Genomic DNA, 25,342 nt, shown 5'->3' with positions numbered 1-25,342 from the left:
ATATATATATATCCCCAAGGAAATTCAGTTTTATCTTTTTCCAACATCTTATTTCTCTCTACTCTGAGTCTTCAAGGCATGACTTTCTAGCTTCAGAAAAGACAAAAAACTTATTACGCTCATTATGCAAATGCATTCTCCTGAGTCTTTTGGCCTAGTGGGAGTTCAATGTCCTCCAGGGCTGGCATTCATTCTTCTTTAAAATTACATTTTATTTTTAATTAAAAATCTATTTTACTAGGTGGCTGCGGGACACCTACATCCTTACCTGCAGAAAATGGAAAGAAACGCGCATTGGCACTGAAATAGTAGTTTGCCCAAATATCCCAACTGCCCCCAAGTTATCCACTCCCCAAAGAAGTATGATTCCTAGTCAATTTTCTATAAGACACTTATCATTTTACTTTTAGGAAGGGAGGAAAGTCAAGCCACTGAGTAGGCTCCAGAACTGTAGGCTTCTCCACTAGGGCCCCTGAGATGATATTTTCTTGGCCTTCCCTTCATTTTTAGCTTGGAAAGGATTGTTTTCCATTTCAGCCACCTGGCAACAGAAACACAGACTGATTGCATCCCTTCGGATTTATTCAGTCCTTAACATTCTGCAGCTTCTGATGTCTGAGGCTCCACTTGCCCTAGCACTGGTCCACTGAGGCAGCCTCTTTTAGACAGAGGGCTGCAGGAGGGCAGCTGGCAACTTTTGATTTTGAATCATTTGATATTAGAGCTGACACACAACTCCCCTTTGCTCAGAGTGTTTGCCTGGGCTTCTTCTTTCCCAGAAAAGTGGCTTCATTCACTTCCCAGCCCTTGGCATTTTTTCCCTTTTCCAGTTCCCAAGATGTCTTTATTATTCAGAGTATAATAGGCATTGCCCAGAACTTCTAGTGTACTTTTTGCCTCCCCATTTTCCAATGTAAACTCTTTGAGGACAGGAACTATTTCTTTTGAGGTGGTTTGCCTCCCTCTTGGCAACAGCAAAGCTTGACACATAGTAGGTGCTTAATAAATGCTTGGTTCTGGAAGCTCCCTCCCCATCAGAATTAAAAGGATTTGTCCCAGAACAGACTTTTTCCTTGTCTGGAGGCCTCTTGGGGCCCGGGGAGAGATAAGGGCCCAGGAGTCTCAACCCAAAGATGGGTGGGTGTCTTAGCTTAGCATAATGGGCATAGCTCTCCTCCCTACCTCACTGCCTGATATAGGCCCCATCTGTTTATCTGGGTGACCTCGTCAGGGCCCACATCCTTGATAAAAAATCGTTGTCTCACAAGGGACATAAGCATTTTTTTGCTACCAAGCGTCAGGGCCCAGGGTCCTTCATCACTCCATAGCTTCATCACATTCTCTCGGAGGTGAGCGATCTCCTCTACCCTCTGATGGGAGCAGCAGAGAGATATTAGGAGATTAGGATGAAGATAGGGCCACCCTGGCTTGGGAGAGAGAAGGGGTGGTTGATGGATTAATGCAAGGAATGTCAGGAAACACAAACAAAAAGTGGCCAAGATTAGGAAGACAACTAAACAAATAGTCATTTATCTTCCTTTGAGTAAACTGCTCCAAGTCAGCAGAAAGGGGCTTATCATAGGAAGACATTCTTCTGGCCAAGATGACTAAGGTGAGATTCTGATAGACAAGGTAAATGTTCACTCTGGGGCCCGTGGGACTGGGAATGTGATGGGAAAGTGGAGGCTGGGTAACCTGGTCCCTGGCTGCACTGGCTCTGACCACCCCGGGGAAGGAGGAGGGGGATTGGGGGATCTTGTTTGCTCTTTGTCAAGGCAAGAGGTACAAACAAGAAAGCCCTGATCAGGGCAGAGCAATGAGGCCGGCCAGCTCTCATCCCCTTAGTTCTCTGGGGCATTAAAGGCTGAATCTCAGACAAGCAGGGTTCTGGTCAGGGGAGGTTCCGTTACCATTTTGGTTTCAGTGTTAAATTTCAGGTTCTGTATAGTCTTGTTATCTTGTATGTTGTTTTCCATCTTCATTATCTGGCTCTGAAACTAGAAAAAACCTACCAGAGCTATGATATGAAAAACTCTTAAGCCCACTCTAAACTGTCCCAGTTAGAGGGAAACTCTGGGTAAGCTTCTTCTCTACCTATACTTCTGCAAAATGAAAGCACAAATACTGAGTGGAAACCCCTGACGCCCTGTTGACTTCCTCCCTACCTGGGAAGTTGGGGAAAGGTGTGAGAGGGACTAAGCCCAAACCCGAGTTGCTCAGACTGGCTCAGGGGTCTCAAGGATGTAGCCAGCATGGAGCTGAATGAGAATCTCATTTCAGGATCCCTACCACACATCTAGGCTCTTGGCATCTGGTCCTTCTTCCCACAGGGTTAAATGACACCTGTGGAGAGCCAGACCTCCCCTCCTGAACATGTCTCCTCAACAGATTAAAAGCCCTTTGTTCTGCAGCCTTCTCTTAGCAGCTGAAGGTCTGAGGTTGAGGGCTTGAGTGAATACAGGCAAAGAAGCCTGCTGATGGCTAGCCCTGAGGGTGCTGGGCCCTTTGAAGGGAGCTCTGCCATGTACCGTGGCCAACTTGCCCTGTATCTCCGCTATCTTCCTGCTAGGGTTCTCCTCCTTGAGCAGCTGCAAAGCAGACAGAACCGCTGCCAACTCCTGCTTCACTAACCCTACCTCATGATCCCTGTGGACAAAGAAGGAGAAAGGTCAGCTGATTAAATGCAGGGGCATGTGGACACCCTACACCCCCCCCCAAACCCCCCACCCCGCTCCATCTCAGTGGTGGGATGAAGGGAGCAGTCCTTGGCTAAAGGGGGATCTAGGTCCAAGGGAGAACTGTTGGGTCATCTGAGACAGGGAAGAAAGCTAGGGCTAAGGCAGCCTTTGTTTCTAGTTTTTGTGCCCCAAATAGAGGCAGGCAGACAAAATAGTCTTTGAGAGAGAAGGTACTTGCTCTGTACTCTTTCTGTTGCTTCATTAGGCTCTAAAAGCCTCTACAATCTGACAAATTCTATTTTAATGTGAGTTGACAGTGATGAAGTGAGCTCTTGTTATAAAGTGAGATCCTTATTAAGGCCCACAGTTCTCTCACAGAGACTATCGAGTGACCCGTGCCCATCAAGTGTCTCTGGTGTCCCATGGCAACCAAAGAGTGGTAGTGGAAGTCCAGAGTCCTTGGTCACAAGGCAACCTTCAATAAGAGGTTTAAAATCTTTGGGACTTGGTTTCCTCAACAGGGATGATAACCTCTACTCTGCTTACCTTTCAGAGCTGTAGGAGATGAATCCTTAGAAAGATATAAAAACACTGTACAAATGTAAAGAATTTTCATAATAGACTCTGGGTCTCAGCACTCAGGTTAACTCTACATACAAGTCTTTGAGAGGCCAGGGGAAGGTCACCATAACCCCACAAGACAAATAATCATTAGGAGGCAAAGAGAAAAGTGACCTAAGGAATGCCTTCCTCAGGCAGTTCTCCTTCCAGGGCCTCCCACTGGAGGCCTTTGATGGAAAACAGGTAGAATTGGCTAGAGAGAAGAAACAGCCCTGTATTGATCAGCATTTCTCAGATTCTCCATTAGTCTGGACAAAGCAATGAATTGGGGAGAAAGGACAAGAAAAAGCAGAGACTTTCTAATTCTCTCCCTCCTGAAATCAACACTAGACAAGCTAAGAAAATAGGGTTCAGTCCTCTCTGGGCTGCGGTGGGGGTGCCCAGACAATTGAGAACAGGCAACAGAGGGCCAAGTCTGAGTGAGAAGCTGCCTTGGACCTGATGCCAGCTCCTACCACAAGTGGTGGCTGGTAAACATGCTCATTAAATTGTCAGGTGACAGAGGTTGAGTGGAGATGGTAGATTATACCCTGGGGGGGGGGGGGGGGGAGTAGGATTTGGATTCCAAACAAGATGAAGAGCAAGTACAGGATCACATGCTTGTGGGTGAGAACCAACACCAGCCAAAAACCCAGTGGAGCAACAGGAGTGCCTCTTTTCTCCCAGGAGAGAACTGTGGGCTATTGCCACCACCCAGGGCCTTCCCCGAGTCCTGGGAAGGCTTCTGGAAGCTTCCTTACCGGACTCTGCTCTCAGTGATTATTCTTTGATCAAAGTCACTTCTTTGGAGGAGGCACCTGTCATTCACATCTGCTACCTGAAAAACAGTAGGAAGAAATCCAGCCACGGCAGGTCCACAGTCACTTACAAGCTGTTCTGAGAGAGGAAATTTGCTGTTTCTAGCTAGGAACACCAAAGTTCTGAGCTTGGGGGATACCAGCTATTTTCACATCATGCCTTAAAATCTCCAGCTCTCAGACATAATCACTAGCTTATCCATTGTCTCCTGATTTTGTTCCTTTCCCAATGTTTCTCTCAAGTCCTTGCTTCCTCTCCTCCTATCTAAAGTGTCTGCCTATAGGATATAAGTTTCTCATACTCAGAGCCAGAATTGGGAATTTTTTCCAACGGGGCAAAAACAGATGGGGGAAGTGTGGAGTATGGAACTCTAGGTACATCAGAGCAATTTGAGCCCATTTCCACAGGTGTTGGGGTATGGTGTAGCATCCTGAGCAATACTGAGAAACTCACAATGGTGGTCATGAAGGGATATAACAACAATAACCCTCCCTCAATTGGCACCCAGAACCACTCATAGTTGTAAATGTTCAGGGAAATCAACAGATAAGAAGAAAAGAAAGAAATGTGGAAGGAACAGAGAAGATCATGAAACCATTCAGTTCAGAGCTAGAAGAAACTTGAGAGGTCATTTAGTCCAACTCTTCTCCCCTTCATTTTATTTTGTTTTTAAACTCTTACCTTCTATCTTAGAATCAGTATTGTGTATTCATTCCACGGTAGAAAATTGGGAAGGGCTAAGCAATGGGGGCTAAGTGATTTGCCCAGGATCAAACAGTTAGGAAATATCTGAGGCCAAATTTGAACCCAGGACCTCCTCCCCCATCTCTAGGCCTGGCTCTCAATACACTGAGTCACCCAGCTGCCCCCTCCCTTCATTTTAGAGATGAGAAAATTGAGGACCAGAAAGAAGAAAATGAGTCAAGGTCATACCAGTAAGTTGTTGAAAATTTGAATTTGAATTCTGGTCTTGTGACTCTAAATCTAGTGCTTTTTGGTAGGAGGAGAAGGAAAGAGGCAAAAAGGAGTGGAGAGATAGGTGAAGGAGGAATATGAGAGAAAGTATTGGAAGGAGAAGATGAGAGAAAGGAATGAACATATGGGAGAGAGACAAGTGATGATGGGATCAAGATGGAGGAGAGACAGACACACAAAAATGGTGGGAGAGGGTCAGAGAGAAAGAGGAAAATGGCAGAGAAGTCTTTAATGTCTTTATCGCCATGACCTACTTTTCCTTGAAGCCTGGGCTCAGAGCTATTCTAAGGTTCCATCACCAACCTGCTTGAGGAAGCTTTCCACTTTCTCTTGTAGTTCTTTCAGTTGCACTATCGTCTCATTCTGCCATTGAATGAATTTCTCCAATGCTCTTTTATCCTCCTCTGACCACTCCTTCTTTGCCTGAAATATAGCCACACACACACACCCCTTGGGTTCTGGAGTGTAAAGAACTATTTTTTGTGTCAGAAGAAGGAACAAGCAGTAGATGGGCCCTGGAAGATGGGTTCAGGTTCAGGGGCCAGGAAGGTGATCCTGGTATTCAAGGCTATTTTTTAAATCCCTATAAGTCAGGCAGGAGCTATTGGGTCAATGGCTATTTCTCAGCTAGTTGCCATGTCTGGAGACTCCAGTGAAGAAAACTACCTCTGGGGCAGTAGGAACTATGCAAAAGTGGCCCAGTGATCCTGCTCTGGCCCTTTTAACCTTTCTCTATTTTGTGGCCCGAGTAGCTTTTTGGAGTCCAGCCTGGGAGTACCAGAGATTTAAAGGGAAGGATCAAGACATTTATGCCAATGTCAGGGTCAGGATATTCTCCTGATTAGGGAAACCCAAGGCAGGGACAGACAGAAATATTCCTCCCTACTCCTTCCCCCCCCCCTCCCCGAAAACTCTAGTCTGGCCCTCTTCCTCATCCTCCAGATTAGTAACAACTTTCCCCTTAAAAACTCACAGTGCCTTGTTTGATCCATTCATCATGGTTAAATCACATATTATTGCCTGTTTTTGTATCTTATTCTTAGGAACCACATTTTCTCTAAATATTAGATAAGTTAGATCTCTTCCAGAACCCCTCACAATGCTCTGCACACATTAGGCACTAATTAAATAATAAGCTTGTTTTGGTCATGGATTTATCTAACCTTAGGGCGAATGGGAAAGCCTAGAGGTCCCATGTCTCCTCTGGAAGTCTAGCCTTAATCATCAGGGCAGTGTGGTGGAGTGGAGAGTTTTGTTTTGGAGCAGAGAGGCAGCTGGTCCATCTAACATATTTGGCACCCCCTCCCCTTTCAGCTTCTTGTAAGAACCATTGAATCAAGCACATTTTTTAATGTCTCCTGTGTACAGAGCATTGTGCAATACGTGTCAAAGAGAATGGGGGGATATGGAAAGGAAAAGGATGTGGTCCTTGGCTTCATGGACTCTACAGTCTACAAAGGGAGGTAAAACACATACATGAACAACTGCAGCAATAAAAGGCAAAATAGGATATCACCTCCCATTGCTCTTCAGAAACTCTATTCTATTAATTTTTTTAAACCCTTATCTTCTGTCATAGAATTAATACTAAGAATCAGTTCCAAGGCAGAAGAGAAGGCTAGGCAACTGGGGTCAAGTGATTTGTCCAAGGTCACACAGTTAGAAAGAGTTTGAGGCCAGACTTTCTATCTCTAGACCTGGCTGTCTATCCACTGGCTGCTCCCCTGCCACTCAATTCTATTATAAATCCTTCTTTCCTCATCTTTTCACCTCACTAGAGCAATCTACCTCCTCTGATCATTTGAAAGGAGACTTTCCTTAAAGGACGTGCTGTTCCCGACTCTCCTGAGATGCTAGCAGTTACTTCTCTTCCACACTGTTATAAACCCATGTACCTTTTGCTTTTTCTGTTACAGCCAAATTGGACATCTAACAGTTCTCTATCTCATCCGGTCTTCTCTTTGTTTCTGTTCACATGCCATCTCCTAAACCTGAAATGGTCTGTCCCCTGCCCTTGTCTTTCAGCATGTTGAAATATTCCCCTTCTTTCAAAGCCTGGCTTAGTTGCCATGTCTATCATGAAGCCTTTCCCCAATCTCTCACCATCATCATCACCATGACCATATTTAATTTTGATTTATGTACTTAAATTCTACCCTTTATTACAATTATTTGCAGGGCTTTGTTGTTTTAAATGGATATCCCAAGCTCATCTGGTATAGACACACCAGTAACTCACAGGCCCATCTTCACTGCTGATCTTAGTTTTTTCCTACCTTCTTAGGTAACCTGGTGGTCCCCTCTGCTCCCAGGGGCTCACCATTTGGTGCCGGAGTTAGTAGAGACATCCAGTTGGGCATGTACCCTATGGCAGCAGAACTTCTGAACCCAAACAATCCATTAGCCTCAGCCTTCCCAGTATCAAAGACCACAGGTGTGCATCTCACACCTGTAGCTTATGTTGAAAGCTCCCAAGTGCTTTATCATAATTTTGAATCCTGATCAGGTCCTTACCTATAGTAGGTGCTGAATGATGGTCCCAAGGAGAAGAAACATGATGTTGAGGGTCTCTGAATATCATGGGATCACTAGAAAACTCAGTCACACAAAGCACATGCCCGGGGGAAGAGGTGATGGCACTCAGAGGGCAAGCAAAACCCTGCCATCCCAAAGTCCCAGGCAATATCCACAGGCAAGGCCTTGAGGCCAGGCAGCAGTGTTTGCTAGGGCACATTCTAGCTCAGGGCTGTTGCTTCCTGGACCATGTCACAGGTGTAGGGCATCCCAATATATGAAGAAGAATAGTGTTTTTAGCATAAACACAGGATGACCTGTGTGGAGGAAAGTTTCTCAGAGTTCAGCCCAGGCTAGTCAGCCACGGGAGGGATTGCTCTTTCCCTGCTTCCCCTTTCATGCTCCTTCAATCCATCAATCAAAAGGCACAAAGGGAGGCAGCCAGGTAGCTCAGTGGATTGAGAGCCAGACCTAAAGATGGGAAGTTCTGCGTTCAAATATGGCTGCAGATACTTCCTAGCTGTGTGACCCTGGGCAAGTCACTTAAACCCCATTGCCTAGCCCTTACTGCTCTTCTGCCTTGGAACCAATATATAGTATTGATTCAAAGATGGAAGGGAAGGGTTAAAAAAAAAAACCCACAAAGGTCTCAAAGTCTAAAACTGGAAACAGAGGTAGCTGGTATTACCTTACTTTCCCACCAGTCAATGCCCTGGAGAGCTCCAGAAAAGTGAAAGAGCATTCCTAAGACATCTCAGAAAAGGGCCTTTCTCTACACAAAATTAGAAAGTTAGAAAACATCTTTGAAGGTGCTGTCACCCCACTATGTTGATCTATTTGTAGATTTGAGAGTCCTTTGAGTCCTTTCCTCCTCCAGCTGGCTATGAAGAATATCCTTTATTTTATTTTTCCATATTACCTTCTGTCTTAGAATTGATACTAAGTAGCTCCCCACAAGAATATTCTTTAATAACCCTCATTTGCCCATACATGTCTTAGAGGAGATTTCTTCCTTTTCCCTATCTGCTGTGAATTTATCATATAATCAGTCATTTGGAAAGACATTTGCCACTAGATATTGGAAATGAAATGAGTAGAAGAAATTGACCATTTTGAAATTTCTAGAACTTGGGGGTAGTGTGATAGCATCATGAGTTAGAGCACCAGGCCTAGACTCAGAAGGACGTGGGTTTGGCCTCAGATCCTTCCCAGCTGTGTGACCCTGGGAAAGTCACTTAACCCCTAATTGCCTAGCCCTTGCTGCTCCTCTGCTTGGAATTGAGACTAACATAGAAGGTAAGGGTTTATTTATTTTTTTAGAAACCCTTCCCTTCCACCTTAGAATCAATACTATGTATTGGTTTTGTTATGGGGAATGCTGACCCTCATATTGATGGGTATTGGTATCAATAATTGTCAATAGTTGATAGATATTGGCAGGGTATTGGGTTAAGGGAATTCAGTTGTTGGCAGTTGGAGAAAATGGCTGATCTTGGTCAGTTGAAGAAAATCTGCCAGAAACTGATTATACAAAAACCTATTTATTGTAACTATGAGATGCAGGGAAAGAAAAGGAAAGGAAGGTATGAAATATAATGAATTTTATGTATATTTCCCTAAACTAAGAATTCTAACTGAACCCCCAAAAAGCCCAACTAAAATTCCAGTTTCCAAGCTCAAACTGTGACAGGAAAACAGACTCCGCAGATTTCACAGACAGTGTGCCCTCTTCTGCCCCTTCTGGTAGAATCAGGGAAAGAGCCTGAGCTTTCTCTCACTGTCAGATTAATCTCTCTCCAATTCTTCTCACCTCTTGAGATGTTATTCCCAACCAGCTGTCTCCAAAATCCTTAAGGAATATCAGAGGAAAACTGCCAACAGTCCACTCTCTGAGCCTCAAACCCAAAGAGTGTATAGAAATTCCCAACTGCTTCTCCTAAGGAGAACCTGAGAATTCCTTCCCAATGACCTCATTAGGATTCCACTGTCTGGATTTAAAGGAGTCTAGCTCATTCAACAAAATCTCTCTATTCTACTTATCAAGAACCTCTAATTATTCAGTTAATTAAGACTTTACTTACTACAGTTTTAAGGCAGAAGAATGGTAAGGGCTAGGTAGACAATGGGGGTTAAGTGACTTGCCCAGGGTCACACAGCTAGGAAGTATTTGAGGCCAGATTTGAACCTAGGACCTCCCATCTCTAGGCCTGACTCTCAGTCCACTGAGCTACCCAGCTGCCCCCATAAGGGTTTATTTAAAAAAAAAATTTCTAGAACTTGTAGAAATAGCCCTCATTCACACTGCTGTAGTGAGTAACCCTTACTTGGGAGAAATATACAAGACTCAGCAACCCAAAGAACAGCATCTCCTTTAACTTGGCTGATTTAGGGGCATCAATTAAGACTAAAGAACCAGGATGGGCTGTGGGTGGGGGGTGGGGAAGGGAGGGTGTCTGCACCAGATAACTTTCCATTCACATACATGTATCTCATCACCATAGGGGCATCCCTCTAGGCTCCCAAACCCCTCGATGGGCACTTACCTCAGACATTTTCAGGTTCAAGGTCTGTTCCTGCAGATCAAATTTCCAGCTCAAAGCTACAAAGTGATCACTCAGGTCTCTGACCTCTCTGACCAAATGACCAATGGACTCCTCCAAGACCTGACTCTTTTCTTGGATCTGGAATAATATTTGGCATGATTGAGTGCTCAGTCAAGTCATTTTTCTGAGGCTGTCCCATCCCAAAGTGAAGGGGAAAGTCATGTGGGCTGAGAGAAAAGAGCTAGGGAAGGTGGCAGAGGGTTATAAAGTTTGATAAAGGGTTTTGGATTTAGAATTGCCAGGTACCCCTCCAAAGCCATTTAATCTAACCCCCTCATTTTACAGATGAGAAAACTGAAGCCCTGGGGGCCTGAAGAGATTTGCCTAAAGTCACACTTGTAAGTGCAGAGGTAGGTGCTGCTCTTCCCACTGTACTATGTTGTCTTCTATGGTTTCCTGGGTAAAGTTTTGCACCCTAAGTTTGAGTTGGTATGTTCTCTGAACTCTGGAGAAAACAGAGACTTTAGATCATGTCCAATCCCCCCCACTTTACAGAAAAAGAAACTGAGGCTTAGGGAAGTTTAGTGTTTTGCCCAAAGTTCCACAGGTAGTAAATGGTAGAGGCAGGATTTAAACTCGGCTCCACTGAGGTTTTGTGACTTTCTATATGGCTGTCTAAGAGGCCTGCCCCCTTCCTCTTCCTCCACCAGCCTCTGACCAGGAAGGAAGCCAAAGTTCTAAAGAGTACTGTGACTGGATGAGAGGAGAGAAAGGATCAATAGCACCTTGTTTTGGGAACTACCTTAGAGCACTGTCTCTGTTTTTCTGCCTCTACCTCTCTGTTTCAATCAGTCTCTCCCTGTTTCTGTCTCTGCCTCTAGTGGTGTCTCTCTCTGCCCATCTCTCTATCTGTGTCTCTATTTCTGTCTCTATCTCTATCTCTGTGTCTCTCTGCCTTCATCTCTGTTTCTCTGTGCCTCTGTTTCTCTGTCTGTCTCTATCTCTTTCTGTGTCTCTCTGTTTCCCTGTCTCTGTCTCTCTGCCTTGTTTTGTGTCTCTGTTTGCCTGTCTCTGTCTCTCTGTCTGTCTTTCTCTTTCTCTGTCTGTCTGTCTGTCTCACACACACAGGGGTTAACCCTAACCCACCTTGTCCAGTTCACTGCGAGTTTCTTGCTGTACACTGTCAAAAGATTCCATGACAGCTGAGATGTCTGTCTGCAGCTGGGTGTTAAATTTTTCCACACTCTCCTTCTCATATTGCTCCTGAGCTTCTCTGAGGACAATATCACAGTGATAGAGGAATCTGAGTGCCCCTGGAAGTGGTGCCCAGGGTGAAGCTCTTTGGCTGGCAATATTCACCAGGGGGATCCTAGGTCCTTGGCTTGGCCACTGACTGATTTATCATAGGATCACAGAATCAGAACTGGAAGGGCTCTGTGCCCACTGGGCCCATACTACCTCTCAGGGTTGTCGCCATTATTCAGATTTTTACTAATTCATGGGATCAAAGATTTAAAGCTATAGGATTTACAGATTAAAAGATTCAAGGGGCTTAGGGATCATTGAGTCTAATCCCTTCATTTGCAGATGAGGAAACTAAGGCACAAAGAGGTTAAGTGATTTATCCAAGGTCACACAGCTAATATATATCTGAGGAGGCACTTGAACCCAGTTCTTCCTGATTCCAAAAGCAGGATTCTGCCTATTAAGCCACATGGCTTCTACCACTACTTTAGCATCTTTCTTCAGGGTAAGCTACCTCAAAAATGAACAAAGAAGGAGCAGCTAGGTGACTCAGTGGGTGGAGAACCAGGCCTAGAGTCAGGAGGTCCTGGGTTCAAATCTAACCTCAAATCTAACTTCCTACTTGTCCCTGGGCAAATCACTTAATCCTAATTGCCTAGTCAATGCCTCTCTTCTGCTTTGGAACCGATACTTAGTATTGTTCCAAGATGGAAAGTAAGGGTATAAGAAAAAAAGAAAAGAAAATGAAAAAGAGGCCAATATTCAGTACTTTCATTGAAAGGGACCATTAGTAATCAAGCAACAGTAATACTGAGAGCTCCCAAACTCAAGTGCTGACCCTAGGGACAGGATGAAGGGAAGAACCAGCCACCAAGCTTACTGATACTTAGGGCTGCTGCCCTGAAGGGTAAAGGGGTGCTTGGAATAAAATGACAAAGATCTGAAAAGATGTCTTAGAGCTCTAGCCCTCAGGAAGCCCACATTCTGGTCAATGAAGACAAGTATCTGCCAGTGCAGGACTGGCTAGCCCCAGCTCTGAAGGATGAGGTATTTGCTATCCACCCTCCCCACAAAAGGACCTCTGAAGTCCAGCTCACACCCACCTATTTTTCTGTTCTTCCTTGAGGACCCTATTGAGAGATGTCTGGTTCTGCCTTACAAATTCAGTCAGCTGGACGACAGCATTGTCCAAGGCTTGACACTGGTCTAAGAGGCGAGACTCTTCCTGCTGTGTTCATTGGAGGGAGCTCAGAGTGGGGACCAAGGCCCAGGACTTTGCCTCAGGTCCCCCCAACTTCATTAACCTGGCTGCTATGGAAGCATCTGCTAAATTCCCATCTCCCCAGCCTGCCTCGGTGCTCAGGGCATGACCACCCTCTTCCCCAGAGGGCCCTGGAATTTAGGGATCCAGCAACTCTGTCTGGGCTGGGGTGCTTGGATAGATTGAGCCCTGCCTTGAGCATTAGAAACAAATAACAAACCTCCTGCTGGTGCTTCAAGCTTCGAAAATGGTCTTCATTTAGCACCTGGATTTTCTGCCATTTGACCTCCAGTTCTTCCCATAGGTTCTTCTCAGATTTGAGCCTTGTGTTCTCAGAAACTTTCATTTTCTGCAGTGAGACATTCCCATCCCTCCCACTCCGTGATGAGTCTGAGGACTCCTAGGTCACTAAGAGGCTGCCTTCACCCTAGGCCATTTCCCATGGCTCTTTCTTCCTGGGGGATTGGGGAGTAGGTGGGAGCCTTCTGGTCAGTGCCTTTACTACCTACCTAGTCCTATTCCTATTGCTTCTCAAATGCCAGCTTGTTTAGATCCAGGCTGAAGGGTGTGTCTCATTGCTTTCTAATACTATACAGAGGAGTCCCTTTCATGATCATAGGCTCAATCTTCCTGGCCTCACAGTGGCCCCCCTGTTACAGTTAAGGGATTTGGGTGGGCAGTGGATAGGGCACCCATTTCCAAACCACACTCTGGACTATAAGGGACAGAGATGTGGGTCTGGGAAAGGAGCAAGGAAGCCTAGAAGCCATTCCAGTTTGCTGCTTGGGATGTCTGCCCTCTGCTGAGATTGCTAGTCCTAGTGGGAACCCACCTGGCTAGGAGCAGCTCCCACTCACCTTATCAATGGCCACAAAGTTTTTCTGAAGATGGCCACAAAGCTTGGCTTCTCTTTTCAGGAATTTGAGACTCATCTCCTCTCCAAGCTGAAGTGCCTGTGCCTATGGGGAAATGCTACCATAAGTATCAATACTGGGAGAGCAGAAAGTACAGTACAACAGTGAGGGTCTTGGGAACCACCTCCTTCTAGGATGCCAAAGCCTTCAGGCTGGGAGTTCACAGGATTTAGGGTTCAAAGGGACCTTAGAAGGCATGAAGTTGGGTAAGGAGGGGTGCAATCCCATCGTGCTCAAAGAGGACGAGAACTCTTAGATCGCTACGGGGCAATTAAAAATTAATAAATTAGTACCCTGTGTCTGTGGAATACATACTCAGAGTATAAATTCAAAAAAGGCAAGAAGAAATGCAAAGAAGTTCAAAGACCTGAAGTCCTAAATCTGCTCCTCTAAATCTTGGACAAATATGTTTCCCTCTCGGGGCCTGAATTTCCTTATCATTTATTATAACCAAACCTGTTCTTGGAGAAGAGGTGAGAAAATGCAACTGTAAAGTGAGGGGATTGGTCTAAGTGATCTCCAAGTTCCTTCCAGTTTTTGGTCTTGTTAGGAACGTGACTGACACCAACATATCAAAATAATCATAACCTAGAATTCAGGAATGATCCATGAAAACACAAAACAAATTTAGAGCAGGCTAATCGTAACTCAGATTAAGAGGGACAGAAGGAACAACATTACCAGAAGAAACTGAAGTACAACTGATATATAATCCATTACCCTAACAGTTTGGTAGCTCCCAAAGGCAGTCCCTGATGGCTCTGTTGCGCCATGATCTTGAAGGGGACAGGTACTTCACCTGTGCAACAACCTAAGAGCCCAATATGCTTTTCCATCCTTCCAGGTTAAAGCCCTTTGTACAGAAACAAAAACTCAACAAACTTCTTCCCCCTGGTAAGGGACGGGGGAAAGAAGGGATCTCCAAAGCTTGAGGGTCGCAGAGTCCCTCGGGATCAATCTGTGTGACCCAAGATCTGAGGACGTAAAAGCTAGATTCAACCCAAAGCTATAGACATTTGGCCTTAATGCTGAAATGCAGGCCTCCTGGCTCCTACATTAAAGAGCTCTTTCCTTCTCAGGTTAATACAGGCCCCCATATGCTGCTCATCATCAAACACAAAAACACAGTTGTGACAGGGACTGGTTCTGAAGGGAAAAGGGAGCTGATACTACTATTTGCTGTGTTGTAGCTAAAGGAAAAGGACAAGGCCTGCTCCCTACCTTGCTGAGCCTAGTATTTTATCCATTCTACCTCGACTTCTCTAAACAGTGCCAGGACATAAAGCTAGCCTTCCCTGCCTGAGGGCAAAGGGACACTGGCATACACTGGGAATGATGTGCGCCAAGTCTAAAATCTGAACAGCTTCAGGTCTGTGCCCAGGACTGAGGCCCCTTTAGAAAGTGAGCAGCTCAGCATTTTCTCCCAATATCCAACACCAACAGAGTTGCTGAGTCTTGTTGCCCAACCCCTGAGCTTCACACACCATAGTGCAGCCACAATCCTGACTTCTCACAGGGCAATGAGAAAGGAACACCACTGATACTTGGCAGCTAAACTATCGGCAAACAAGAGCTGTGTCTTTTAGTATTATCAGGGGGCAGCTGAAAGCTCACCCTGTTGCATAGTGCTTCAGTCAAGCCCTGTATATTGGTGACAATGCCAGAAGTCCAGGGTCACTATTTGCAGAACTGAAGAGGCTGTATTGCAAAAATTCACATCTACGCCCTCTATTACACTTTTCCCTAGGGAAGCTCAAGCAGGCCAGATTGGTCCTTGTGGTCTAAGGTCCCCAATAAAGAACACAAAACAAACATCTCCCCCAAATCTAGAGCAAATTGAGACCCTTTACTTTGCCGACATCAGACTCTTCTTCCATAAAGCTATTCCCATTTCTCAGGCAGGGAAAATAAGATACAGAGAGCTTAAATGATTTGGCGAGTTATAAGACCAGAAAGAAATCCTTTGGCTTCCTATCTGGGACACAATTCAATTCAATAAGCACTTAAAAAAAAAAAAACCCTATCTTCTGACTTAGAATCAATTTTAAGTATAAGTTCCAAGGCAGAAAAGTGATAAGGGTTAGGCAATTGGTGTTAAGTGATTTGCCCGAGGTTACACAGCTGGGAAATGTCTGAGGCCACATTTGAAACCAGGATAAGCACCTTGGAAGGTATTGTGTATCAGGTATGAGGATACAAAGACAAAATGAAAGTTTCTGCCTTCGGGAAATGAGTTGAGTCAAGGAAACCATTAAATATTCTTAAAGGCAGTAGTTTTCAACCCTTTCCAATCCCTGCAGCTTTTCCTTACAAGAACCAATTCTTTCACACCATTTTAGCAATATTGCAATAGTTCAGGTGAGAAGTAACAAGGACCTGAAATCCATTACTAGATGTGAAAAGACAAGAGAAGGAAGAGATGGGAGAAACACTGTAGAGACTGAATGCCTAGAATTTGGCAACTGGCTGGATAAAGAAATGAGAATGAATGAATGAATGGAGGATCACTCCAAGGTTATGAACCTCAGTGCCTGAAAGGATGCTGGCACCCTGGACAGAAAAGTTAGGAGAGGTGAACTTGGAGGGGAAGGCGATGAGTTTCATTGTGGATCCACTGTGTTAAAAATGTCTATGGAACACCTAACTGGAGCATCCAGCAGGCATTTGGGAACCGAGTACAAGAGAAATGAGGTCTGAATATTTAGGTTTGGGAGTGAGCTACATTGAAAAGATAGTTCATCCCATTTGAGTTGAGATCAAGAGAGTGTTTCCAACAGAAATGTAGGCATAAAACCAAGATGAGAATACCGTCATGAAAATCCAGAAAGGAGGGTATCTAAAGAGAGGAAAAGCACCAGATAATATTAATAAAGTCTGGAGGAACTAGCAAACTTCTTGGAGAAGCATGTCTAGTTTGGGTCACCACACGTTGAAAGGATATGGAAGAAACAGAGTACTTCAAGGAGAAAAACTAAAATGGTGTCAGTCAGAAGAGAATTGGTTCTTATAAGGCAAAGCTACAGGGACTGAATAGGACTGGAAACTATTGTCTTTAAGAGTATTTAATGGGAGTAGGGGGACACAACTAGGTGATTCAGTGGATAGAGAGCTGGAGACAGGAGGCCCTGGGTTCAAATGTGACCCTGACCCAAGTCATTTACCTCAGTTACCTAGCCCAAACCATTCTTCTGCCTTGGAACCAATAATTGGTATCAATTCCAAGATGGAAAGTAAAGGGTTTTTTGTGGCTTTTTTTAAAAAGAGTATTTAGTGGGTTTTTATGAGGTAGAGACTGAGTATTTGTGTCTCTATACTCTTATGGAGAATTGAAGCAAGTTTTAATTAAAGCAGATGAGATTTTGGTTGAACATAAGAAATAATTTCTCAGTGGTCAAAGGGATCAAACCACAAAGAGAATCTCCATTCGTTAAGAGTTTTAGGAAGAAAGGACAACACAATTATGTATCCTGAATCATTACCAACATTCACTCACATTGAAGTGGGGTTAGGGGGAAGGGGAGGGGACTGGCTGCTCTAAGTTCCCTTCTAGTTTGGGCATCTAGTGGTGCAGTGGATAGAGCAACCTGAGCCTGGAGTCAGGAAGACCTGAGTTCAAATCCAGATTCAGACACAATAGCTGTGTGACACTGGGCAAGTCACTTAACCCCGTTTACCTCAGTTTCCTCATATGTAAAATAAACTGAAGATGAAAATGGCAAACCACTCCAGTTTCTTTGCCAAGAAAAATCCAAATGGGATCATGAGACAGACACAACTGAAATACCTGAACAACAATATGCTTGGGCATTCTATGAACTTTAAAACCATAGAAACTCAGAATCTTAAGAGTTGGAAGTTGTCTTACAAATCATGTAGTAAACCATACCTGCATAAGAACCCCTCAACAATAGATGAACACATGGTCATACATTCTTTGTTTGAAGACCTTAAACAAATGAGCCACTATTCAGTCACACTTTTCCTCTTCACTCGCACTTTTTAAAAAATCCTTACCTTCTTTCCATTCTAAGGCCAAAGACTGGCAAGGGCAAGACAATTGGAGTTAAGTGATTTGCCCAGGGTCAGACAGCTTGGAAGTCTCTGAGGCTGATTTTGAACCCAGGTCCTTCCAACTCCAGGCCTGGTGCTTTAGCCATTGTGCTGCTTACCTGGCCCCCAACTCTCTTACACTTGTGTAGTTGACTTTTTATACCTAAGTGTAGGAATTTATGTATTCCTATAACATTTCACCTTATTAGATTTGACCTGATGTTCAAGCCTGCCAAGATTTTTTGGATGCTAACTTGAACATCCAAACAGGTTTACTATCCTTATAGCTTTGTGCCATCAACAGTTTTTGGTAAGCATACTGTCCATGCTTTTTTTTTTTTTTTCTCAAATGATTGGAATGAATTCTTTTGTGTGTCTTCAGAATTTCATTTTCATTTTTCCCTCATCAGCTAATTTCCCTGGATCCTTTTCTCAGAATCTTTGGAAATCTCCCTTCCTGAAATCTAAGGGAAATGTAGGATCATGTCCAGCTTTCCTCCCTTGCTCTGTTACTGGTTCTCTGATAGTAAAATCACTTCCTCTCATGGTTTCTATTATAGCAACCAGTTTGACCTTCCTTGTGGGTCAAAATCAGAAACAGAATAGCAGTTCCTTTCATTTGTTTTAACATCTTTTGAGGGATAAAGTCATCATTAAGCAAGTCAAGAATTTATTTGCTGTTCTACTATTGAAAGACAGAGCTCCAGCACACATCTAGGTAAAGGAAATCCCCTATCACTACTATAGCATGCCTCCAAGTTAGGTTTGTAATCTGTTTTCCAAACTCCTCAGCTACTTAAAAAATTTTTATTGACTTTTTTTTACTATTAAATCACATTAATTTCCAAATATACTTCTCCTTTCTCCCCTCCTTAGAAGCTATTCCTTGTAACCAATAATAAAAATATAAAGAGGCAGCTAGGTGGTATGGTAGATAGAATGCCAAACGAAGTCAGGAGGATATGGGTTCAAAGATGACCTCAGACATTTCTTAGTTATGTGACCCTGGGTAAGTCACTTAACCCCAGTTATCTACCCCTTGCTCTTCTTAGAGCTGCTAATAAGACAAAAAGTAAGGATTTAAAAAAAAAAAGAAAAGGAAAAATGTAAAGGGGAAAAAAAGAGGAAGTGGTTCAGGAAAATAATCTGCAATATCTACGCCTATAGTCCTTCATCTCTGCAATGGAGGGAGTTACATATTCTCAATTCTTCTCCAGGGCCCAGTTTGGTCATTATAACTACACAGTGCTCAGTTTCATTTTATTGTTCCTTCCATTTGCATTTTTGCAGCCATTACGTGTATTGTTTCCTTGGTTCTGCTTACTTCATTCTGAATCAATTCATGCTAAGTCTTTTTGTGTTCCTATGGATTCTTTGTATTTATCATTTCTTACCATGTAGTAATATTCTATTACCTTCATGGACTTTATTCCATGTAGTAATATTCCATTACATTCATGGACTCATAGCAAGAAATAGTGTTGCTATGAGTATTTGGGTACATATTCCTCATCCATTTCTACTCAGTTAAGTCTGTAATCTTCCCTGGGGACCCCCATGGCTTTTTTCAGCTTATAGGTTCAAATCTCCTCAGGCTAATAGATTCTCTAAAAAGAGTCCTACAAGATTAAAAAATGACTGCATAACAAAAAGAAGAGAGGAATAGACTGACCTGTACCCCAGCAATATCTCTACTAGCTCGGCAGGCATTCTCCTCTTGGCTCCGCTGCAAGGCACTGAAGGCTGTTTCCCGCCCCTCAGCTTCTTCCTTTAGATCCCCATTCAGCTTGTCCAACCTACGGGGGAAAAAAGTATATTAACAAGTTCTCAGCCTTTCAAGAAGAATGTCTTCTCCACCACCTCATCCATTTGGGCTTAGAAACCTTCAATAAGAAGGCTGATCTTAAATAGGGTCATTTCACTCAAAAGCTAGGAGTTTGGGCAGCACACTAATTAGTACCTATGAATGATCCTTCTCAGGTTGGGATAGAAAAGGACAGAACTTTGATGGATCCAAACCTCCATGATATAAGATATTCAGGCATCATATCAAGCCTACCCTCACTTCTGAATACAAAAATTTAAAAAGAAAACCAGGTTCCTCTGGTTTAAAGGATCTGTCTCCATGGCTTATGCCAGCATCAAGATTTAATCACAGAAAGGGCAAAGTTGCTCTCCTTCTCTGGTACCTGGTGAGAACATTAACTGCAAAAACAGAAATCTCCTAGAGCCTCTGAGCAGGCCATCCAGCCTCCATTCTCTCCCCTTCCAATTTACCCTACACACAGTGCCAGAACTTGCTTTCTTATACACTCCATTCAGATCCCTTGAATGTCTCCTCTTTTACCTATGGAATAAAATTTGCCTTCCTTAGTCTGGTATGCATGCACTTCCTCAGTCTGGTTCCAATGAACCTTTCTAGTCTTTTCTTATACAACTGTCTTCTCCTTACTCTAAACAGCCTTATCATACAGAATACTATTCTGGTGAAGATCCTTATTTCTCCATTTTGTTGTTATGCAGTCATTTTTCAGTCTTGTAGGACTCTTCATAACCCTGTTTGGGGCTTTTTCCTTGGCAAAGATACTGGAGTGGTTTGCCATTTCCTTCTCCAGTTTATTTTACAGATGAGAAAACTGAGGCAAACAGGGTTAAGTGACTTGCCCAGGGTCATACAGGTGGACACATCTGGGGCTACATTTGAACTCAAGACAGAAGAAAATGTCAAACCACTCCAGTACCTTTGCCAAGAAAACCCCAAATCAGGTCATGAAGAGTCAGACAGGACTGAAAAATGACTAACCAACTTCCTGACTCCAGGTCTGGTGTTCTATCCATTGCGCCACCTAGCTGCCTACATGACTATAATACTGGTTTTCTCCAAGTTTCTCTAGTCCTTCTCTAAATCTACAATAAACTATTCTTTGTGTAGTTTCCTGAGCCATCTTCCTCATGCACTCCTTTGAACATGCAATTTGTCTATTAAAAAGCTCCCTATTGTCTTCTAAAAAGGAAACAAACTGATTCTGCCCTAAAAGTTGCTTCACCGTCTAACCCCAAAATGTTTTTCTAGCCTTCTTCCCATACTGATGCTCTTCACATGCAGCCAACAAACTGCCCTTTTCTCTCTCTTACATTCTCATCCTGCTCTCACCCATCTCTTTGCCTTTACTTATGACCTGAGCCTGACCTAGAGATTTCCTCTCCATCTCTGTGGCTATTTCTCCCTTCAACTCCCAACTTGGGTGTCATTTTCCCTATGAAGCCTTCTCCAACATCCCACTGCCCCCAGATAAAAGTGAGCTCCCTCCCTACCTCAAGTTTCTCTCAGCACTATGCTTGAATCCTCTCTTCCACTCCTATCTCTTTTGTCAAGGTTATTTGTGTACTTGTCTTCCTTCCATCGCCTACTGTAGGCTCCTTGAGAACAGGGCCTATATAATATCAATTCTATAATCCTTAGCACCAGTACAGTGCTTTGCATAGAATTAGTACTTTATAAATATTTACTGAATGAAATTAAACTCAATCTGGTATCATCCTACTGTTCTATCCTGATCTCATATTATTCTCCTCCATGCAAGTCTGCTTTCAGTGATCAACAAGTCTTTACTGAGCATCTACAATGTGCTTAGTCACATGCAGAAGACAGAAGATGGAGAAGGCGTGGTCCTTGGCTGCAAAGAAATTATGGTCTAGCTGGAGAAATATGATAGAAACTGTGAAAAGTAAAACAATATACGTAACTGTTCAAGTCAACAACAAATGGAATGCTCATTTCAAGGCCATACCCCCAAATTATAGGATGAAGTAAAAAAACCTTAACGATTACAGGAACTCAGAGGAGAGAGAGATGGCTATGGATTAGCAGGCCAAGGAAGATATTAGTAAAAAAAAAAAAAAATATATATATATATATATATATATATATATATATCAATCACATAAGGGAAAGGGATCTGGAGGAGGGAAAAAGGAAGCTGGATACATACTTACTTGAGGTTTAGTTCTGCCTCAAAATTCTTCTTTTCTTTATCCTGGAGAGCCTGTTTCCGCCTAATTTGGACTAGGGCCTCTCGGACTTCCACCAACCTGAGATATAAATCATCCTCCACTTCTGAGCAGCCCTGACTCCCTCTTCCCACCTGTTTGGTGGCACAGGTCTGAGAGTGGGAGTGGACAGCTGCCCAGGTCCATACTCATTTAGGGACAAAAAGGCCCAATATTTTCCTTGAAAAGCTTGAATGCTACTGGCTGTTCCATAGAAACCCACCAGAGACCCTCATCTTGGTCAACAAGGTTCACTGAACCACCTGGGGACCTGAAGATTTCTCCTTCCTCACAGACCCAAAGTCAATGGGATGGATTTGTCAGTAGGTGATGTTACTTGGACCATAACTTTCCTTAGAGAATAGACCAGTTGGGCAGACTGATAGGGGAAGCCCTGGAAGTACCTTTCTCTTCTGGCTATCTTCTGCAAGGGAACACCTCTGCTGTCAAAAGGGTAGTCGGAGGAAATGCTCCTGAACCAAGGACAGTAGGATCCACCCCATCACCCTTCTTTGGGGCTAAAATCCCTGTCCTAGAGTTGTTTGGGACATCACTCATACCGCTCCCAAATCTATTCCAGTGCCTGTGTGGGATTGACAAATGAATGATTTTAGGACATGGGGAGAATGTGTACCTTTTCTCCATTAACTCCATCTGGCTCTGACTTGTAGCACTGGAGAGCTACAAAGAGAAAAATTTGGGCATTGGGTTTTGTTTTCAGTTTGGGGATTTATCCTGGCTTTCCACAATAGTCCATGGTTTCTGACAGCTGGATAATGGGACCTAGAGTTTTATAGTCCAGACACGTAGGAGTGCCAGAGGTAGGGGAAAATCGTGGGTAAGTTGGAGTTATTTCTCTGGAGCTCTAAGGCCGGACAAATGGGAATGTGGCTCTGGGGAAGATACGATGCTAGTGAGTCAGAGTTTTCTCATTTGTACAATGACAGGGTTGGAGTAGATGAACTCTAAACTTCCATCAAATTTTAAAGTTTGATTTTTATCACTTTAGCTGTCCCATTTATTGAATATAGGGGTTTTGAGGATAAGTACAAAGAGATATAAAAAGGCAAGATTTCTAGGAGGATGCTCAGGTCTGGGAGGCCTCAAAGGAGAGAAAAGGAAGGGAGAAGACAGAGGGAATTTACATTCCAGGAGAACATTCTACATCAGGTTGAAAAACTGGGGCTATGATGGCAAAGGAAGAGTCAACAAGAGACAGACAAAAAGGATGACTCCAAGATAGCCTTTGGCCAGTTTGCTGGCCCACAGCAGCTCACACAAAAAGAAAGCAACTTCAAAAAGAATTGAGAGTGCACAGCAAGCTTACCTCACAGGCTTCCTTCTCTGGTATTCGTGTGAGCAACTTCACCTCATCCCGGATCATCTCCAATTCAGAGTCTTGTATCTGTATCCGGGCCCGAATCTGGAGCAGCTCCCGCAACAAACCCAGGACAGCTTGGTCTGAACGCTCCTTCTGCCCTCGAAGGCAGATCACCTCAGCCTGCAAATCTGCCACCCTTCAATATAATGGCAGAGTGGTCAGGCCATAGGTCAGGGAGAGACACATTCTCCCTGAGAAAGTGTACATTATTATGTGCATTAACACTATACTTTCCCCCATTCACCCAGAAAAGGTATAGGGGATAGGATTTAAGGAGTACAACCCTACTCAGAAGCCCACCTCCAAAGGGAAAGGGTGATTCTGGGCTCAAGACACCTCAAGGAAGTTGGGAGCTCATTCTGGCTTCACAAAACTGTACTGTCCAGAGCTAGATATGAGAGAAACCGTACCCCAGGTGATGAGACCAACTTCAGGTACCCACCACTGCTCTAGCTGCTTCCAGCGTTTTGGAGTGTCTTGCTCAGGAACCACGATGGAAGACCCTCCGTTGCTATACTCACAACCATCAGAGATCTCATCTGGAACCAGGGATTCTGGGAACTTCAGACTATCATCAAGGAAGAGCTCCAGGTCCTCTAGAGTGACTGAGCTGCTGCTCATAGTGGCAATGTGGCTTCGGCCTGATACAATCCTAGGGTAAGAGGGAAATACAAACAAGCCCCTGCATTCAAAAACCCAACAAATGGAGCAGCATGCCTTATACCTGGAGAAGAGGGGATTTCCCTTGCCTTCCTGAATTATTGCAAGATCATGGATCTAGCAAAGGCCACTGTTGGGGCATAAGTTGTAGTAACGATCTTTTTCAGATCGTTGGACCAGATAAATCCTAAGGTCCTTTCCAAATATGAAATTCTGTGATTGGCAAGGTGATTCATGAAAGCCAAGACATATCCTGATCTATCTAGCCCCCGTGGAAAGAAAGCTGACTCTAGCCTGCTATAACTAAGCTCTCTGAAAAGGGATTTCTCAAACCATCACCTCCAATTCTGAAAAAGAATGAAGGATCAATAGTTCCCTTCATGATTTAGAAAGCATTTTTTGTAGCTGCATTACCTCATCTGATCTTACTAGTGTGTGAAGCAGGTAGTATATTATCTTCATTATCAGATAAGGAAAGAGATTTCTAAATTAAATTGTCCCAGATTGCCTAGGCTAGTTAACTGGCAGAGCTGAGGTTTGAGTCTAATGGCCTTGATAAACAAATGGCCTTCCAAAGTTGGATCACACCTGCCATTGACACCCCCACCCCCCCACTTGGCACTGGATTCAGACTAGCTGGTTTAACAAACATCCTGACTCTAGTGTTTATTGCCTGTGTAACTCTAAGCGAAGGACTCATGGCTTCTGAGGTCTCTCTCCACTCTAGATATATGATCTCTAGACTAAAACTAACCTTTAGCCCTCCCCGTTAAGTTCCAGACACAGAACTTCCCATCTAATATATTTAGAAACGAAGAGCTTGAGATGAGAGTAGAAACCTGAGACTTCACTGGCACACCTCCTTGATCCACATTCCTTGATGTCTTTCATAGCCTATAGACTGGCTCTGGCTTCACTGGTTCTCCTTATGGCTTCCTAGCCTCATCCCAACATCTCTTTGCTTTGAACCAGCACAGACTCTAGGGCAAAATGTGAGAGAGGGAAGGGTGCTCCAGAACAAAAGAATTATACCACTCTCCCCCTCCCACCCCACCACCTCAAGGGGTTTACCAGATCTGGGGAAAAAGGGAGGGGAGGATGGATAAGGCAGATGGGAGAGCCTGCTGAGTTGACAGATAAGTGTCCTTACATCTTGACTTCCCTGGGAACCTATCTAAGCAGTGGGAACTGATGTGAATTTGTTCCGGAACTTCCCCTCAACTAGAAACTTATGACCTCACTTCCCAACTGCCAATCTTAGAATCAAATCCTCTTCGGCCTTTCTCCAAAAAAACTGGTAGGCAAGTCAAGTACCGGAAGTTAGGAAGTCTTAATTTGTTGGCCACCCCTTTTTGGGAGTTGAAATATGAAAGTAGCCCACATTTGCTGTTCTTTTCCCTCAGGTCTCACTTACCAGGAAGGGAAGATCTAGGAATGGGAAAACAGGTCTACATCTGTCCCACTGGCAGTAGCAGTCAGCCCAGATTTGGGAAATAACAACCATAACCCTCAGTGTTTGAATTGGAGACAAGCTAGCAAAAATTAATAGTGCAGGGAACTGTGCCTATTTTCTCAGCCCCTTTGTAAGAAACCATGAGATCAGTTTACCAAAGAAGAGACCCTTCCTCCTCTTAGACTTACTCTGCAGTGGA

The 25,342-nt window shown here is 43.9% G+C and overlaps 1 protein-coding gene across 1 annotated transcript; it reads right to left on the bottom strand.

Annotated features, from left to right (window-relative positions):
* Positions 1 to 403: 403 nt before the first annotated feature.
* Positions 404 to 24,581, bottom strand: CCDC154 (coiled-coil domain containing 154). Its single transcript, XM_044657104.1, has 17 exons — positions 24,550 to 24,581; positions 23,473 to 23,682; positions 22,977 to 23,166; positions 22,284 to 22,330; positions 21,596 to 21,691; positions 19,272 to 19,395; positions 13,493 to 13,594; positions 12,856 to 12,984; positions 12,478 to 12,602; positions 11,276 to 11,402; positions 10,130 to 10,267; positions 5,376 to 5,495; positions 4,040 to 4,116; positions 2,529 to 2,646; positions 1,911 to 1,997; positions 1,183 to 1,427; positions 404 to 541 (listed from the first exon to the last, which is right to left on the bottom strand). The coding sequence occupies exons 1-17, from the start codon at positions 24,579 to 24,581 to the stop codon at positions 424 to 426; spliced, it is 2,085 nt and encodes a 694-aa protein (XP_044513039.1). The 3' UTR covers positions 404 to 423.
* Positions 24,582 to 25,342: the final 761 nt, after the last annotated feature.

The sequence above is a fragment of the Gracilinanus agilis genome, chromosome 1, assembly GCF_016433145.1.
Source record: "Gracilinanus agilis isolate LMUSP501 chromosome 1, AgileGrace, whole genome shotgun sequence".
Lineage (NCBI taxonomy): Eukaryota > Metazoa > Chordata > Mammalia > Didelphimorphia > Didelphidae > Gracilinanus > Gracilinanus agilis.
This window is presented reverse-complemented; position numbering and strand designations above follow the sequence as displayed.

Excerpts from the sequence above, each read along its gene's own strand:
- CCDC154 (XM_044657104.1), bottom strand. The coding sequence starts at position 24,581 with ATGAAAGACATCAAGGAATGTGGATCAAGGAG. Across the intron at positions 5,496-10,129 it reads TGAACCTGAAAATGTCTGAG|GCAAAGAAGGAGTGGTCAGA; the intron begins GTAAGTGCCCAT and ends GCTATATTTCAG. Across the intron at positions 1,428-1,910 it reads TTAACACTGAAACCAAAATG|CCAGGGTGGCCCTATCTTCA; the intron begins GTAACGGAACCT and ends CTCTCTCCCAAG.